The sequence below is a fragment of the Halichoerus grypus genome, chromosome 6, assembly GCF_964656455.1.
Source record: "Halichoerus grypus chromosome 6, mHalGry1.hap1.1, whole genome shotgun sequence".
NCBI classification, from domain to species: domain Eukaryota; kingdom Metazoa; phylum Chordata; class Mammalia; order Carnivora; family Phocidae; genus Halichoerus; species Halichoerus grypus.
This window is the reverse complement of record NC_135717.1, coordinates 154,214,324-154,231,957: the sequence shown is the minus strand read 5'-3', so window position 1 is coordinate 154,231,957 and position 17,634 is coordinate 154,214,324. Positions and strand designations below refer to the sequence as shown.

Genomic DNA, 17,634 nt, shown 5'->3' with positions numbered 1-17,634 from the left:
GAGCCACCCAGGCGCCCCAACGAATATTCTCTTAAATGTGACTTGGTGTACTTAAGAAGGAGATTCACCAAAAAAAAAAAAAAGAGTTTCATTAGAGCAGGGCTGGCAAACTGGCCCTCAGACCAAATCTGGCCTGCCAACTGTTTTTCTACAGCTCACAAGCTACCTGCTCTAAGGTTTATAGTTATAATTTAAATAGTTATATTAATACCTGCATAGTATCTTTAATTTTGTCTCTTAGCCCATAAATCTTAACACCTTTATTGTCTATCCCTTTATAGAAAATGTTTGCTGATCTTCTCCTAGGGTAAAACTTAGCCACTGTTGGGTCATAAGTATGGCTTTTTATCAAATTTACCACATATTGCCAAATAGCTCTCCAAAGTGGTTGTACAGATTTGCATCTTCGAGCAAAGTATGACATCCTGTTGCTTTATATCCTCACTGATACTTTGTATTTATTTAACAATTTTTTATATAACACATACAAGGGGCCAAGCACTCTTCTACCTCACTAACTCGGGCACAATTAAACTCATTTAATATTTTGGGGCTTCTAAAGTTAACATTATCAAATCTCTCAACTTTTGCCAATCTGATGAGTATGGACTGGGATCTCGCCATTTTAAATTGTATTTTACTGATTACTAACAGTTTTAGTAACTTTTCATGCTTTCTTAGCCATTCAGGTCTCTTTTTCTGTGTATTTCCAATTTGTCGTTTTCTCACTAATTAGTAATTCCTTATAAATTCATCCATCTACGCAACAAATATTTTTTGAACACCCACAATGTATGCCAGTACTGTAAATATAGTAATAGAACAGAAGAGATAAAAATCCCAGCCTCCAAGGAGCTTACATTCTTGTGGAGGAAGACAACTAATAATATTAATAAGTAAAATATTTAGTGTCATGTTTTTTAATAAATAAAGAAATAAAGCAGGGAGGGAGATAATAAGTGGTCAGAGGGGCATACTTTTAAAAAAGGTGATCAAGGAAAATCCTGTGAAAGGTGACATATGAGGTAAAAAAAAAAAAAAGAAAACTAAAAAAGATAAGAGAGTAAGCTATACAGATAAAAGAGGGAGGAGAGTTTAGGTGGAAGAAACAGCAAGTGCAACAGCCCTGAGGTCAGCAAGGAGACCAGGGTGACTGCGGCAGAGTAAGAAACCACAATTTTAATACACTTTCATAGAGAACTTATGGACTCTTCAACAACCAAGAACCCAAATTTGAGAAACACTGGTATTTGTTATTCTGTATCATGTTTTTTTTCACTTAACATAATCTTGTGATCATTTGCCTCATGGTTTCATTTTAGTTCACAACAGGAAAGAAGGTGAGAAAGATAAAGGAATACAAAGTAGTCATATTTATCTTTTTTAGCATTTGAAAAAGAAAAAAAATCTTTCCCATTAATTTTTGGCCTCAATGCTAAATAGTCTGAATTCTATAATTTTAACTCCAACCACTTTTGAAACTTTTCTTCTATATTTCTAACACAATGATTTTCATAATGATTCGAATTTGCCTGCTAGGCCAAATCTGTAAAAATCAAGTTTTTAGGACCATAGGACATTCATTAAGCCAATCATATTACTAGGGAACTGGTGACACACCAATTCAGCACATAACGTGCTGGCATCAGAATCACTTCAAACTCACATCCACAACAGCTGTTAGGTCTGTGCTACCCCTAGAGAGTCTCTGAAATTCATCTGGAGGAGCTCCAGATTGAGGAAGCCATTGTTCGGTTTCCTGATAAATATCAGTATTCCCATTGGGTATAGAATAGTGCTGTGCTCGTGGCACCTTTTTTAAACAACAAAAAAATGGTAATCAGTTTTCTAAGCACCATAGTTCGTTCTCAAATATATGTGCCTACCTACCTATTTACCTACCATAAGTTTCTCAAACTAGAAATATAATGCACTATACCAACAAGATACCCTTAATTTCTAGCACTTCTTAGGAGATAGAGAACATTAGATGTAAAATTTTACCTCCTGTACAACAAATCTGGCTTTAATTAGTACCATAGAACTTGTACAACAAAACTGGCTTTAAGTAGTATACAGAATTTGTACAAGAAAACTGGTTTTAACCAGTACCACAGAACTATAAACAATGTTCTAATAGCCCAATATTAACTAACTAGGTTTTTCTCCCCTTTCGGATTTCCTTTAAGACAACACATCTGGGTTAAAGCCTGATCAACAAAGATTCATTCAAAAACAAATTTTAGGGGCGCCTGGGTGGCTCAGTTGGTTAAGCATCAGACTTTGGTTTCAGCTCAGGTCATGATCTCAAGATTGTGAAATTGAGCCCCCACAAAGGACTCTGCGCTCAGCAGAGTCTTGCTTGTCCCTCTCCCTCCCCCTCTGTCCCTCCCCACCCCCCCAAATAAATAAATAAAATCTTTTTTAAAAATGATTACAACAGTAATCTTATGAAAAAAATTTTTAATGTCTGATTTCTTAACATATGAAAAGGGAGTATTGGAAAGCAACCACAGGAAGATCTTCAAATAACGGAACTTTGTATGTTCCTGTTGGCTGAAGGACTACAAAGAAGAACATCAGTTGAGTAATAATATATGCCATTTGGAGTTCCATTAGGTTTTTTAGCACAGTAGTTACCGTACTCTCCAGCTTTGGTGGAATTATCAAAGGCTGCAGGCTATCTACTCAGGTTACTCCAATTTCCGAATGAGTAACCCTCTCTGCTATGTTTAGATTATATGCAGTATTATTTAACAAATCACAACAGCTAATTTTAAGAACCTTAGATTTCTCATTCCCACTATTTAATTCCACTGTGTTTTTCCACTTACACATCTCATTCTCTGGTTTCTAGAGCAGCTTTAGTTAGAGCCAATATGTCACTATTTGCCACATCACCATGTCTACCCAACCTCATCTCACCAGAATCATACTCTCATTTCCACGTGGATGTTTTGTCAGCAACTCTAATTCATTATATTCTCCTCATGCTAGACCTCTGTTGTTTTTGCCTAACCAGATCCATTTCCCCTTTATTCCTGCTATTTCTGCGGTAGCTCAACCCAGTTTTTCTCTGGGGAGCCACCCTTCCCCCCACCCCATTAAATACAGTCTTGGCCAGGCCAATCAGATGTGCTCTCCCTGGAATTTAACTCTTGAGCTGAAAGTGACAAGGTCTGAAAGTGATCCCAGTTCACGATTCCAATGGCAAATCCATAAAAGGGACTGCACAACAGTTCCTGATACCTAGGTCTTTGCTGCTCTCCTGATTCTTGTCTTTTCTGAGTTCTGGTTCTTCAGCTTTTTCTCCTCTCTGTGAGCTACTTCACATCCTTTCAACAATTAAGTTAAACCACTGATTACTACAAAAAACCTTTAGTTATACACCCCTGAAGTGCTTTCCTCCTAACTTCCCTATTTCTGTTAGTAATACTTCAATCTTCTGTCACCTTGGCTCCAAGGTGACAGGAAAACTCCAAGTTCATTCATTCTTAGGCTTCCTCTTCCAATCCACTGACAAGATTTGTAGACCCTAAGTCTGCAGCCTCCCTTAATATTTCTTCCTCTCTAGACCTACAGCCATCTCTTTTGTTCAGACCCACATTTCATCTGACTTAGAATACAGTGGAAAGATCAGGGGCTTCAGATTCTCCCAGACCCAGGCTAAAAATCTGGCTCTTCTACTGTTAGTTATGTTGCCTTGGACAAGCTAATTAACTTCTCTGAGCCTTTATTTTTTCATTTGTTAATAATGCCTATCTCATAAGGTTATTATATATATTAAACAAGATCATATGGATAAAGTTCCTTATATAGTTTATGGCTTGTGGTTGGCACTCAATTCAGTTACTGTTGCTGTCATCAATTTCATCAGCTTCTAACTGGTCCCTACTTCCATTTTCTCTCCATTCCAATAATTTTTATAAGCTCTGAAAATTCCTTTATCAATGGGCAAAACGGGGGAAGGGGAATGGGAGATACAGGCTTCCATTTATGAAATTAATAAGTCATGGAAATAAAGGTATAGCATAGGGAATACAGTCAATGATACTGTAATAGCATTGCATGGTGACAGATGGTAGCTACACTTGCGGTGACATAGCATAACATATAACTTGTTGAATCACCTGAAACTAATATAACATTGTGTGTGAACTATACTAAAAAAAAAAAAAAATCCCCTTTCTCTAACAAATTAAATTCAGGCCCTATCAGTCAAGGTCCTCCATGATATCTTCTACTATTCACAACTCAATCTGTACCCAAGAAAAACAGAACCACCGACTCTTCCATGAACACACCCTGCTCTTCTCTCTTACATTTCTTTCCTCACTCTTATATCTCTACATTCTTGTCAAATTTCTACCTGTTAGAATCTTAGATGAGTAAATAAATATAAAACACTTAAAACAGTGCCTGGCACATAGTAACTGCTCCTCAGTAAATGTTACCTACTTTCATGCCACTCAATGCCTATGACATGCAATGAGTGAGGGCAGAAGGGGAGGGATGATAAAATTATATCTAATTGTTAAGTAAGAATGGAAATCCTACCCCTTCTGGGTTCTAGGAATATAAAGATAAATAAGATGTAACTGTCATCCTCAAGGATCACAGTTTATTTATTTATTTTTAAAGATTTTATTTTTTATTTATCTGACACAGAGAGAGTACAAGCAGGGGGAGTGGCAGGGAGAGGGAGAAGCAGGCTCTCATTGGGCAGAGAGCCCGATGCAGGGCTCGAACCCAGGACCCTGGGATCATGACCTGAGCTGAAGACAGTCGCTTAACTGACTGAGCCACCCAGGCGCCCCAAGGATCACGGTTTAGAGAGGAAGCAGATAAATCAATGAGGATGCTATGTATAGATTCTATCAAAGGCATTTTGAAAATCTGTCACAGGGCGTGCCAAATGTCTGACACACAATAACTGTCACACATCACTTAAACTGTCAGAAAAAAATATCCTACTTATTCTTCAGAGTCCATTTCAAATCCTTCTTCAGCCGTGTAGCCTTTTTCCATCTTCCCAAACATGTGGCCCTCCCACCCAAACATACTGTACCTGTCTTAGAACACTTATCACTGTGTATACACTTGCTTTATTCACCTTACTGAATTGTAAGCCTTCAGGCAAGAATTGTATATTGCTCATCTTTATATACTCTGAAGTATATAGCATCATGTCCTGCACATAATAGGTGCTCGATAAATTCTTTTAAATTGGATGGCATTACCTTCAAAAGACTGCTCAATTATTTTACTATATTTGACTTTTGCTGTGGTGAACATTAACTGTAAAAAGACAGTTGTCTTTCCTATAGTTTATCCATTCCGTTGTTCCTTTCCATTAGCATGGAGTCTTAATGCTGGACTATATCTATCGTAACATCAATTATAAGCATTAAAATATATCATTGTTTCTACCTCTATTTCTCCTAAGTCAATATTTTGTTGAATGATAACTAATTCAATTCAGAAAGTGACTCTACTTTGTTTGAATGACTTTTTATGGTTTCTTAGTATTTATGGATTATGTTGTATGAATCACTCAAGCCTTAAAGAGTTCTACCACCTGACACCTGAAACTAATATAACACTATATGTTAATTATACTTCAATTAAAAAAAATGAGTTATGCTACCTAGATTTACTTGCTCGTTTTTTTTTCTCTTCTTTGTTTCTAAATAACTATTTTTCATTTACTTCCTGTAGGTAAATGTGAATGTAAAGAACAGGTGTTAGGAAACTCCAAGGCATTCTGTGGAATGAAATATTCATATGGTAAGTTTGAAGTCCTTGAATACTTCTTCTTCTTTTTTTTTTTTTTTTTAAGATTTCTTATTTATTTATTTGACAGAGAGAGACACACCGAGAGAGGGAACACAAGCAGGGGGAGTGGGAGAGGGAGAAGCAGGCTTCCCGCTGAGCAGGGAGCCCGATGCGGGGCTTGATCCCAGGATGCTGGGATCATGACCTGAGCCGAAGGCAGATACTTAACGACTAAGCCACCCAGGCGCCCCTCCTTGAATGCTTCTAAGAATCTATTCAAACCAAGTACAAAGAGTTTTTTTTAGGAATTGGGAGGCTTAGTCTATGACATTCTCAATATATCAAAGCATTAGTCTTATATAATAATTTTTAATAAAGATGCTGTTGAATGTCCTGGTGAGGGCAGGAGGCTTGTAGAGCAAAGGCAAGGCCATCCTACTATGAGGAAAAGAGGCAAGTCTCTAGCCACTAAAATGATTCCTGTGCCAGTTTCATGTAGTAATACCAGTTTCGAGTAATAATCTCTGCTAGTTATCATGTAGTAATACTAAGCAGAAATCAGTTCAAACACTATTTCACAGTGATTAAGGGCTCGAGCTTTGGATTCAAACATACATGGGTTTGATTTCTGGTCTATCGTATGGATCACTTAACCTCTCTAGATTTCTTCATCTGTAAAATAAGGATGATGCCACCTATCCCATAAAATGGGATTTTTGAAAAGCACACAACACAATATCTAGCACGCAGTATATGCTCAGTAACTGGCAAGGAGGAGGAAGAGGATATATATTTGGGAAGCACTGAGATTAGCTGTCCATCCAAGCCTTTTCCCTGCCCTCTCTGTATACTCTAGACTCCTGTACCTTTCAAGTACCAGGAAAATATAGATAAGGGAAAATGTCACTGCCCTAAGACTGTTACTATCTTCAAATTCTAAATGGCCTTATGTTTTATGTTTACTATTAAAGCAAATTAGATGCCTTGTCTTGCCAACATATTCTTGACTAGTATCTAAGGCTTTTTATTGTTCCATAATTCATACTGCCCGAAATACACATTACAATGAAGAGAAAATTTTAAGTCATGATTTCTGAAATCAAGTGTTTAGGTTCTTGATAACATTGTACTTAATCTCATAAAAGATAAAAAAGTAAATGTTAAAAACCTCAAAAATCTTACCTAAAATTACATACATATTTCCCTCCTTTGACCTGACAACTTGGCTAAATAACAGAAGAAAACTTTTGAAATATATAGTGCTCAATAAAGAAAAGTTAGTTTAGAGAAAATGGTATTTACTATCAGAAGCAAAAAACATGACAATTTAGTCCAAAGGTAGTCAGTTTAGTGGAAATATCAACTGGTTTTCAATATTTAGTAGCTCTCTAAATTTACAAACAACTGCACTGGCATCTTTTAATACAACTGTATTATTTTCTCCTTAAGAAAACTTGGACACGGGTGCCTGGGTGGCTCAGATGGTTAAGTGTCTGCCTTCAACTCAGGTCATGATCCCAGGGTCCTGGGATTGAGCCCCGCGTCGGGATCCCTGCTCCACAGGAAGCCTGCTTCTCTGTCTCCCACTCCCCCTGCTTGTGTTCCCTCTTTCGCTGTGTCTCTCTCTGTCAAATAAATAAACAAAATCTTAAAAAAAAAGAAAGAGAGAAAACTCGGACACTTTTAATGATGTAATTAAATACTTTGTTCTTACTAGGTGCAATACACCCACAGACTTGGAAAAAAATGGTTTCCCCCTCCCCATTCTCTCTATTAATGGGGGATAAAGCTTGATTCATTTGTTTATTCCTTTGGCTATTATTAAGCTATAATAGTGAATAGATGAGGTCCCAGTTCTCTTTGAGCATACAGTCTAGTAGAAAAATAATAGTGAACATTTGTTGAGCATTAGCCATGAGCCGAGCACTATGCTACATACCCTTCATACATTTATCTTATTGGGGTTCCAGCCCAAACTCTACCTCTAACTAACTGGTCATGCAAATTTGGGAAGTTCACTTAATTTCTTAAAATTTGCTTCCTCAAACATAAAACAAGACTAGATGAACTCTTAAGACCCATTAAAAGTCTAAAATTTGGTGATTCTATAAAAACTGCTATCTGACAACCATATTCTCAGGAATTGGGACCAGCCAGTATAGAGTTCCCTCATTACACAGAATTTTCCATCAAGATATAAATGAGGATGTAAGAACTCTTCTAACAATATAGAACACTACATCCAGTGTTCCTTAGGTGTACTTTCTTCCCCACCCCAAATTATTCCACTGCTTAATCCCCAGCCATATCCAATTCATAGATGGAAGAACATAGCATAATACAATCATGAGTTATAGAGAATACTGAAGCTCTGCCATCATGTGGAAAGACAGCCACCCTAACCCCAGTCAGCTTGCATTTTACATCCAGGGAAGAAGATTAAATAATCAATATTTAATTATTTAATCTCTTTAGAATATGTAAAATATATTCTGGCAGTAACATTTTGTTTGTTCTTTGTTGTAACTTTAATACACAGTGAACCACAGAGTAAAATATAGTCAGAATCTAAATATAAAATCTTCTTCCTATACACCTTCTTTCTATTTGGATTTGATAGCTAACTGTGTTTAAGACTATGTTTGTAATAGGCAAATGGCTGACAGTCTCTTAGCATAATGATATGGGAAATAGTGGTTGAAAATGTCTAAGAAGGGAGAGTATAGTTAATATAGATAAATAAGGTGAAACCAATGCAAAAGTTAGTGAGCCTAATGATTTTTTTATTTGAGTTTTTTAAAATTCCAGTATAGTTAACATACAGTTTTTTTTTATTAGCTTCAGGTGTATAATACAGTGATTCAACAATTCTACATATTACTCAGTGCTTATCAAGATTAGCCTAATGATTTTTAAAGCAAATTTCCACATTTGCATCATCATTAATTAACTTTTCCATTATACTCTGAAATGCATATTTAAGTTATTCCAAGTTCAAAAGGCAGTATGAAATTCTATGCATTTTGACTTTTGGAATTGTCTTATTACAGTGCTAAAAATAAAGATTTTATCAGCTCATGACAAAGGGTCTCATGCTGAGGTCAATGTGAAGATAAAAAAAGTCTTAAAATCTACCAAATTGAAAATTTTACGAGGAAAACGAACATTATATCCAGAATCGTGGACTAACAGAGGCTGCACTTGTCCAATCCTCAATCCTGGTAAGCATTAGACTTTTCTAGCTTAATAACTACTTTGTCTCTGCTGATTTGCTCCTTGTCTTAACATTCTCTAAACCACAACTGAAATAAACTCACCAAGAGTATCTCTCCTTTTCACCATCTGAATTCTGGGGACAATCCAAATGGAATTCTTTGAACTGACATCAAAAAATTATTTCTCTTCCACATGTTCTATAAAAGTAAAATATTTTAAAATCCAGCAATATAATATTTTCTGCCCTAAAAGAGAAGTCTCAGCTTGGTTCCAGGTACCAGTAGCATAGAAAACACTTTCGTAAATTTGGATGCCACTAACACTTCATCTGAAAGCTAGGTCCTAAAATGGTGCCCTGGGTAGAACTTACTCCCAAAGGAAATTCGAATGCAAAATTCCATCTGTGCAAATAATATTGAATTCATTTTTTACAATTGCATGAGAAGCATCTGTGTCTCCTGGATAGAAAACAACTCTCAATTCTCATCATCTTGTTTTTCATTAAATGATCATTCTGGTTTGAAATTAGAAACAGCAGAAATTAAAACAACAACAACAACAAAACCACTACAGAATCTTAGAGAAGCTTGAAATTAAGGGAAATTTGCATCTTCAAATGTAATTACGGTAGAAGAGCCAAGCGAGCAAGCGTGGGATTCTTACCTTTATAATCTACAAGTACACTTTCATACTGTGTCATATGCTACTTACTTCTGTCTCCTTCATTAAATTTGAGGATGGGATTTAGATTTTTGATCATAGCATCTCTAGTACCTACCATTAGTACCTAAATAATAACACAGTACCCAGATAGTAAGTTCTATTAAAATAAACATATTTTGGGGTGGATCAGTTGGTTAAGCGTTTGCCTATGATCCTGGATCCTGGGATTGAGCCCACATCGGGGTCCTTCTCCCTCTGCCTGCAGCTCCCCCTGCTTGTGCTTGCTCTCTCTCTCTGTCTCTCTCGCCCTCTCTCTGACAAATAAATAAACAAAATCTTTAAAAAAAAAACTTATTTTTTTAAATCCTCTGTATTTCTCACATTATGTACTTGCCATCTGTTTCTTTCTTTTTTTTTTTTTTTATTTATTTGAGAGAGAATGAGAGACAGAGAGCATGAAAGGGAGGAGGGTCAGAGGGAGAAGCAGACTCCCCGCTGAGCAGGGAGCCCAATGCGGGACTCGATCCCGGGACTCCAGGATCATGACCTGAGCCGAAGGCAGTCGCTTAACCAACTGAGCCACCCAGGCGCCCCACTTGCCATCTGTTTCTTAATTGCACTGCTAATACAGGTGCATAATTTATGTTCTGGATCTAATTCCTTTCAAATAAAAGTCCAGGAAACCTCAGTTATGTTCTTAAGAAGTCACTGTAGTCTTTGACTAATAGCAAAGAGAAACAGATAACTGAGTGACAAAGAAAAAGGGAAACTCTCAATGAAATATTCCCCCCAACCTAAACAATCTAAAATATAAAACTCTTGACTTTTTGACTATTGACTAATCTCTTATATCCTTTTATGCCCTTTTAATATTTTATTTAAATTCATTTAAATTTTAATAAGGAAAAGAAGACAATTTAAATAATAAATAAATATGTTTCCGAAGGACAAATGAAGTAATCAGAATCTTAGATTTTGGACACAGGGAAATGAAGAGTCCTTAATTTAAGTTCTATTTCCCGATAATCTGTGTGTAGAGGCTCTTCCTATAAGCACTTTCTATTATCTTAGCAAAAGAAAAAATAATCTGCCTAGTTTTTTAGTTAAGACATTAAAAAAAAAAAAAAAAGAAAAGCTTTGGGCATCTGAGCCACCCTCCAGGAAGTGAACTATACTTCCTCATCAGGTTTCTGCCAGAGTCAAAGAATCAACTGAGTTCATCACAATTGAAAACATAAGTGCAATTATTCAAAGAATTCTTAAAAACATGTTTACTCGCTTTGAAGAAAAGACTGGAACCTGCCAAAGCAAAACCAGACACTCTTTCATTTCACTTTGTTTTTCCATTTTTACAAGTTCAATAGCTAAGGCCAAAGAAAGCTGATAAGAAAATTCGGAAACCTTACACACCAACTAGCTTCCTCTGCTACTTTTTGAAAAGGAACAATCTAATTGACAACCCTGCAAATTCATTCATTCCTACATTCATACATACATTTACTCATTCATCAATCAATTTAGGATATCAAGACTAGCACTAAAGTATTATATTTTCTTTCTCTATGGAAATAAAATAAACTTTGTGCCCTCAAACATGTAGTAAAGTAGATGTCGAAAGCAAAAAATAGGAAAGTAAAAAGTAAATACTAGTAAGTGATACAACGGATAACATTATTTTCCATGCTAATTTTTGGCATGATGCTGCTCCATAATTAATGAATTTATTCAGTATCATTTCTATTAGTTCAATGTATATTCATACTTTAAATTAATGGCAAACTCCTATAGTATTTGTTCTCTTGATAGTTTCAAAGTAAATTCATTTAAAATACTAAACTTAACAATGAAGTTTCCTAAAAATTATTTATTGTATTTTTATATGAGGATTTTGTTACTTTAGGTATAATACAAACAATATCAAGACCATTATTTTAATTAGTCCATTAATTAAATATTGGGATTCTTTTTCATGCAGATGCTAAGGTTACTCTTTAAATAATTTAAATACCTTATAACCCTTCTTACATTTGTGCTCTCTGGTGTTAAAGTCTCTACCATTATTATCCCTTTTTCTCTCTCTTTCTTTTTTTTTTTGAAAACACCATCATAGCTATGTTTAAGTTTAGGGCTGATTTCTTTTAATAATATTTTAAATAACTTCTTTATTATAGAAGCTATCACATATACATTATAAAAATTTAGAGGAAAATTTAAAATTTCAATTTCTTACCTCCAGAGATCCTCTCTGTTAACAGCTTAATGCAAATCTTTCAAGGTCTTTCTCTGTGCATGTACATATTATATTTTTTAACCAAAATAAAATCATAATATGCTCCATTCTGTAACCTACTTTAGTTAGTGATCATTGCCTTCAATTATAGTTTATTTTCATATACTTTAATACTCAGACCATATTCCAATTTCCTAACATCCTTTAGAACTGGTTTGTCCTTGTCAGTGTTCAATCCAGGATCACACATTGTATCTAGTTTTTAAGTCTCTCAAGTCTCTCTTATTCAAGCACAGTTCCTTTTTTAATTGTTGTTGAAAAATTATTAGTGTTGAATCCAGGCCAAGTGTCCTGTAGATTATCTTACCTTCTATATTTGACTGGTTGGTTCCTTGTCATGTCATTTAGCTTGTCCCTCTACCTCCTATGTTTCTTGTAATCTCTAAAAAAATCTTGATAGATTCAAGATAAACATTTTGATTAGAATCCACTAGAGATATTGCTGGGTATGTACTTCATGTTAAATCATATCAGAAGACACATAAGACCTGGATAACCCACCATCAGGGTTGCTAAACTTGACCCTTGGGTTAGAGTGATGACAGCCTGATCTCTCCATTGGGCAGTTTTGTTTTCCTTTTTGAGATTAGAAAGTAATGAGTGTCGTGTTATTTAGTCATGATACAAATATCCAGTTTCCCATTGACCATTGATTTGATGATGTTACCACCAACTGGTAATCCTTCCTGAATCAGTAATTTCATTAGAGCTTAAGAAACGATGTTTTTCTGATTTCCCTCATTTACTAGTTGACATTCTTCTGTAAGGGGACTTTCTCTTTCAAGCTGGGCTATAGGTTACCATTCAATATAGTTCCTATTTAAAGGCAGGGTAAATGCTAAATTCTTTCCTTATAATTCCCAAAGTGCTTACCTTTCATAAGTAATGGTCTTAACAGCTGCTTCAAAAGATGACAAACCAATGTTTTTCTGGATTTTTCTTTTTTGAGTATCATTTTGGAATTACGGATTTTTATTGATTCAGTATGTTTCAATAGATACAATCATTATGTTCCTTGGTGCTCCAATTATCACAACTTTAACAAGTTGTAACCCTTTCTTGCTAGCTCCCATGTCCTTTTACAATGACCCCCATTAATCTTTGAGAGCTTCCTCGATTTTTAGCACAATAAGATGTCCCATGCTACATTGTATCTTCCTGTCCTGGACCTGCAATAGCATTTCTGCAAGAAGCCTTGTTTTGTTTTGTTTTGTTTTTAGTGAGATCTGTTTAGAGAGCACAGTATGTCTACTATAGGTGTTCATTGCTACTAGAATGCCTTTTTTTTTTAGATCATTTCAGTGGATGAACAAAAAATATATATAATATAGTAATATGTTTTATTTTTATTTTATTAATATATATTAATTTATATATATACATATAAACCCATGAGTTTAAATTGATATTTTCAGGTTAATTTTAACATCTACTATTTTTTCTTAAGTTTTAAAATATATGTCTCTTTATCTTGGAAAGTTCTCCTTTATAAACATAATTACTTATTTGCTCTGTCCTATAATATTAAAGAAAATTGTTTCAAAATACCAATATTGATAGTATTACAAACACCTACTGAAGGAGATTAACATATTTCCTTTTTTTGATGTATAGGTAATGAGACTGTCCTTTCATTTCTGTACGTCAACCAAAATTTTTTATTTGAAGCCTGAAAAGAATTTTGAATTACAAAGGTCTGGTGAAGTCTCATCTTTTTTTTTTTTTTTAATATGACAAACAAACATCCTATATTCCAAAAACACATTTACTTTCTATAGGAGATATGTGTCACTTTGTATCATTCACAACTTTTTTTTTCTCCTCTTATCTCACTTTTTTTTATTATGTTATGTTAATCACCATACATTACATCATTAGTTTTTGATGTAGTGTTCCATGATTCATTGTTTGCTTATAACACCCAGTGCTCCATTCAGTACGTGCCCTCTTTAATACCCATCACCAGGCTAACCCATCCCCCCACCCCCCTCCCCTTTAGAACCTTCAGTTTCTCAGAGTCCATAGTCTCTCATGGTTCGTCTCCCCCCTCCAATTTACCCCCGTTCATTTTTCCCTTCCTACTATCGTCTTCTTTTTTTTTTTTTTAACATATAACGTATTATTTGTTTCAGAGGTACAGTTCTGTGATTCAACAGTCTTACACAATTCACAGCGCTCACCATAGCACATACCCTCCCCAATGTCTATCACCCAGCCACCCCATCCCTCCCACCCCCCACCACTCCAGCAACTCATAACTCTCTTCCAATATGTTTTTCCAAATGGTTGTCTCACTTTTATAAAAATCTTCCTTAATATGCACTACCATACATAGTGAGTCTCCAAGAAATACTAATTTATAGCAGTATGCTAAGTACCCACAGAATCCTTACTTCTTTACCATAGAAGGTAGTATAACGTAAAGTAAAAGTTCTACAGCTAGACAGACCTGAGCTTGAGTCAGAGTGCTGCTATTCACTGGGAGACACTGAACAAGTTTTGTAATCTTGCTGAGCCTTAGTTTCCTCATTTGTAAAACAAGAAAAAAAAATACCTACTTCATAGGGTTATTTTCAAGATTAAATGAAATAATACACGTAAGCCACTTAACACATAGTAGATGTTTACTAAGCACCAGCTATCACTGCCTGGGACTCCCTATTTCAACTATGAATATATAAAACCATGAACCGTGCATATAAAACCACCAAAGTCACATCTCCTCCCCCACTTCAATAAATTATGATACTATATAGCCCCTAACTTTGTTCTCTTTTAGGTTTGGAGTACCTTGTGGCAGGACATGAAGATGTAAGAACAGGCAAACTAGTCGTGAATATGAAAAGTTTTGTCCAGCACTGGAAGCCATCCCTTGGGAGAAAAGTCATGGATATTTTAAAAAGAAAGTGCAAGTAGCAACAAAGGTATATAGCACATAATGGCACTTCTCTATGTAGAAAACATAAGCTTAATGGAAAGGAGACCTCAAAAACAAAACTGGAGTTTTTTAAGTGCCAAAATATATAGAAATATTCCAATGCATGGGCCTAGTCTAACCTGTCTCTTTGGGGGCCATGTTTAAATACAGTTTGTTTTATAAAGACAAATGAAAAATCCTACCCTGATAACTGCCTCCTATGGGACTGATTCTGTAATTCGTAACTATTCAGAGTATTTTTAATAGCAGTATGATATTTAGCAGTAATCCATTAAGAGGAGTACATCTAACAAGGACTCCTTCCAGCTTCAGATATGTTACTTATATTTGTGCTACTTAAAGTAATTAAGGAGATTTTAAGGACTCCCCAACCCTACTATCAAAAAAAGGTTTTTCTTAAAAAAGAGCCTGCCTTTGTGTGATGTGTGTGAACTTTGGTCTATGGAGTGTTAAATGGAAGCTCTCCACATGTATATACTATTTCCTTGTATAAAGCACTTTACTACCTACCACTTGTGTTGGGAAAGTTTGAAGACCATGGTTGACAGAAAGAAAAATAAAGGGCGTGTAAGAAAACCTACTGAAACAGAAGCACTGCCACCACGTGTGGACAAAAGGAAGTTGTACGTGTTAGCTCTGAACACTTGGAGAAAACCTAAAAGGAGAATATGTTTGCATATGAAGTCTCAGCTTCAGGCTAGAGGTTAGATTCCACAGATAACAGCCATGATGAAAAATTTTAAAAAACTAAACAAAATGAGACTTTAAAATAAGAGGAAGAAGAAATCTTAAGAGTAGAAATATGCTTGGATGAAAAGGAAATGGACTTTAAATTTTTAAAAGCTCATTTATTTGCAATGCACTTGTATACACGGCAGAAATTATTGTAGACACAGAATTTGTTTTATTTTTGTGTTTAGTATTTAAACCTGAATGTTGGAACAGTTTCCTCCTTATCTTTATTAACAGTATATGGCCATTATATTTACTCATTTTTTTGACACAGTGTATGTGATAGTTCACCAAACTACAGTTTTCATTATTACTCCTCTTCTGTACCCATGCACAACCACAAGACATACAGTTTCTTCTGTACTTGAATATACAAAACATAAACCACAGTGCCATAAGATTAACTTCACATACAGAACATATTTTTTTTCCTGAGGTCCTGTGGACTTGCAAAATATATATATATATATATATTGCTCTGTTAATTTTTTATATTTCATATATGTAATAAAGGAATATGATTTCCTGATTTTTGTCTCATTTCCTGGTCAACTCTGCTAAAGATTACTTTGTCTTAATGAGGGAACTCAAACCTAATTCTTTAAATTAAGAAAATCAAAGAAGGGCCTGGTATTTTTACTCTTTTACTCTGGGGTGTGGGGATAGAGTGGAAGCTAATTCAGATGGGATTAGTTTCTGTAGCCTTTGGACATGAACTTTTATCAGATGAAGTGCATTCTTATACTACATTTACTTGTTAAAAAGCAATGAAAGGGGGCGCCTGGGTGGCTCAGTCGTTAAGCGTCTGCCTTCGGCTCAGGTCATGATCCCAGGGTCCTGGGATCGAGCCCCGCATCGGGCTCCCTGCTCAGCGGGAAGCCTGCTTCTCCCTCTCCCACCTCCCCTGCTTGTGTTCCCTCTCTCGCTGTGTCTCTCTCTATCAAATAAATAAATAAAATCTTAAAAAAAAAAAAAAAGCAATGAAAGTTCACTGTTGAAAATACAGAAAACCGGGGCACCTGGGTGGCGCAGTTGGTTAGGCATCTGACTCTTGGTTTCGGCCAGGTCGTGATCTCAGGGTCGTGAGATTGAGCCCCACATCAGTCTCCAGGTTTATCAGAGAGTCTGCTTGAGATTCTCTCTCCCTCTCCCTCTGCCCCTCCCATTTGTGCTTGCTCTCTCTAAAATAAAGAAATAAATCTTAAAAAAAGAAGAAGAAGAAAATACAGAAAACCATATCAGGAAAAAAAAAAAGACCTACATTTAAACCATCCTGTGATGACAGCTGTTAGCATTTTAGTGCCCAGGCTGCTAGACTGCTTTCTACACACGTACATACCTTTTATAGAATTGGAATTCTACTATACATACTCTCATGAAATCTGCTTTTATAACCTGTAGCATGTCTTATCTTTTCCTATCTTATTCTGGTAGGTGGAATGCCATTTAGTAGGGCATGATTTACAAGCAACTTATCAAACATGTTGGTAAGTATATCACATCAAGAAAAATATTTTAAATACATCAAATATAGAATTTTCTTAACTTTCAGAATTGCCAAGGGGCCTTGTTTTCCATTTCACTTTATTTAAAATAACTATTGCCCGGTGTGCCTGGGTGGCTCAGTCGTTAAGCATCTGCCTTCGGCTCAGGTCGTGGTCCCAGGGTCCTGGGATCGAGCCCCACATCGGGCTCTCTGCTCTGTGGGAAGCCTGCTTCTCCCTCTCCCATTCCCCCTGCTTGTGTTCCCTCTCTCGCTGTGTCTCTCTCTGTCAGATAAATAAATAAAATCTTTAAAAAAAATAAAATAAAAATAACTATTGCCCATTAAAAAGAATACAAATAATGTCTATTTCTTAAGAGTAGAAAAATGTACATAATATATTAAATTTAAAAAATTGCAGAATACATATAGTAATAACACCTGCCCCAAAACACATTTATAATATAAAAAGTGATCTAAAAGGCCCGAAAGATAGACAGATCATAGCAGTATTTAACCCTGTAAGGGAAAGAAGGA

At 35.6% G+C, this 17,634-nt stretch overlaps 1 protein-coding gene across 6 annotated transcripts in view; it reads left to right on the top strand.

The window, feature by feature from the left end:
* NTN4 (netrin 4) overlaps positions 1 to 17,634 on the top strand; it is a 139,297-nt gene that overhangs the window by 99,638 nt on the left and 22,025 nt on the right. For 3 of the 6 annotated variants that reach the window (XM_036085842.2, XM_036085841.2, XM_036085845.2), the window contains exons 8-10: positions 5,719 to 5,787; positions 8,826 to 8,996; positions 14,724 to 15,391. In XM_036085842.2, coding sequence (XP_035941735.1) covers positions 5,719 to 5,787; positions 8,826 to 8,996; positions 14,724 to 14,860 — 377 coding nt within the window. In that variant the 3' untranslated portion in view covers positions 14,861 to 15,391. Of the gene's footprint in view, positions 1 to 5,718; positions 5,788 to 8,825; positions 8,997 to 14,723; positions 15,392 to 17,634 lie in introns of those variants that run through there. The other 3 variants (XM_078076429.1, XM_078076430.1, XM_036085843.2) reach the window with 2 other exon arrangements.